Raw genomic sequence first — 1,719 nt, forward strand, 5'->3', positions numbered from 1 at the left:
TATGCCCCCAACAGGCTATGATCTCCCCAGCCCCTGAGGTGAAAATGGCACCGTCGCTTTAAGCCCCCCCATAACCTCCTCCCAGGGCCAGAAAGGGGGACCCCCCCACCCCTGCAGACCACACAGCCCTCCCAACAGCCCAGCTGCTCCTCCCCAGAGCTGGCTGCATCAGAAAGACATTGTGGGGAAAGGTGGAAGGGGCATGGCTTCCTGGATCCCTTCCCCACCGCTTGGCTTGGGCCTGGTTCCCTGGAGGGGTCAGCCAGAGCCAAGGAAAAATCCCTGAGAGGCCAAAAGAGGGGTCAAGGTCATTAGGAAGCCCCGCCCCCTGCCCAGAGGCCCCACCCCCTCACCAGGATGTTGAAAAAGATGTCCTTGAGATGGCGGGTGTCCTCGTCAGAGAGCCAGTGGGCATCATCCTCGTCCCCGAAGCCGCCCGGCGTCATGATCTTGATCTCGATCTTCCCTGCCAGGCAGCAGCACCCACAGGGTCAGGCAGGTCTGGACCCCCCCATGCCCACCGGTGCCAGGTACAGAGCCCCGGAGCCAGTGCTGCCTGGATGCCAGAGTTCCCCGTGATGTGGCACCTCCCCATACACCCCCACCCAAGCAAAGCCCAAGCCCAAGGCTTAGCTTGCCCCAGACAATGAGCAGTTCTGGGTGTCCCCCGGGCAGCGCCAGGCCCCACACCCATGCCTTCACCTTCAGCCTTGAGCCCCTCACGGTCCAGCAGGTCCCGGACTTCGCGCTCGAGGTGGCGCAGCCGTGGGCTCTCATTGCCCTGCTCCCGCACGGGCAGCTCCTTCTGCAGAGTGCTGCCCGGGCGCACCCGGGTCACCCGCACCCTCACCCGCTCATCCGTACCATCTAGGGGAGGAAGAGAGGGGATCAGTGCCCAGGGCAAGGCCCAGGGGCCCCATAACTAACGGGGCACAGGCTGGCACCCCCCAGCTCCTCCCCAAGGTGCTGTACCAGCCTCCGGCTTGGTAGCAGGGCTGGTGTCATCTTCAGCCTCCTCCTCTTCCTTGTGCCCCTTGGGGGCACCGGTGCCTGCGTCCAGGCGGTCGATGAGCTTGTTGAGGGTGGAAGCCAGTGACTTAGAAGCCCGGGTGCGGTCAAACTCACCCTTCAGGCCCTCGGTCTCCAGCTCGTCCTCGACCTGCGGAAGATGCAGGGCAGGTGAGAGGACTCCTGGGTCCCTCCCCCACCAGCCAATAGTGGTTACAGGTGCAAGTGGCACCCCCTTGGGGCGATGCCCAGGGAACAGCAGTGCCCAAGCCGGCTGAGGGGGGCTGGGGCTCACCTCGTCCAGGATGTTGTCAAACTCCTTCTCCACACGGGCCCGCACCTCGGCCCCCAGCCGTGGGGAGCGGGCACCAGGCAGCAGCTCCTGCAGCTCCTTCTCGAAGGCGCCCAGCAGCTCGGCCTCATCCTGCTCCTCCTCAGGGGGTTCAGGCCCTGCTGTCGCCTCCTCGGGTTCAGGGGGCTCTGGGCTGAGGTCTGCTGCCTTTGCCTTGGCCTGAGTGTGTAGGGTGAATCAACAGTGAACCTGGCACAGCATGCATGCGCTCTCTCCCCGGCACCAGTGAATTCAGGCCCTGGGCTGGGATCTACCAGCTGCAAGAAAGAGCCAGCAAGAACCTAAACCCCCTAGGCAGGGCTTGGTCCCGTGGCCTTGGAGCTGTGGGTGCTCAAACTGCATCTCAGCGTGTGAACATT

At 64.2% G+C, this 1,719-nt stretch overlaps 1 protein-coding gene across 1 annotated transcript in view; it reads right to left on the minus strand.

The window, feature by feature from the left end:
* Window positions 1-258: 258 nt before the first annotated feature.
* Window positions 259-1,719, minus strand: part of OS9 (OS9, endoplasmic reticulum lectin) — a 6,202-nt gene continuing 4,741 nt past the window's right edge. The window contains exons 11-15 of the mRNA XM_025192696.1: window positions 1,304-1,519; window positions 973-1,159; window positions 703-867; window positions 354-466; window positions 259-282 (exon numbers count right to left, since the gene is read on the minus strand). Of these exons, the coding sequence (XP_025048481.1) occupies window positions 259-282; window positions 354-466; window positions 703-867; window positions 973-1,159; window positions 1,304-1,519 (705 nt within the window). The remainder of the gene's footprint in view (window positions 283-353; window positions 467-702; window positions 868-972; window positions 1,160-1,303; window positions 1,520-1,719) is intronic.

This window comes from Alligator sinensis, unplaced genomic scaffold, assembly GCF_000455745.1.
Source record: "Alligator sinensis unplaced genomic scaffold, ASM45574v1 scaffold265_1, whole genome shotgun sequence".
Lineage (NCBI taxonomy): Eukaryota > Metazoa > Chordata > Crocodylia > Alligatoridae > Alligator > Alligator sinensis.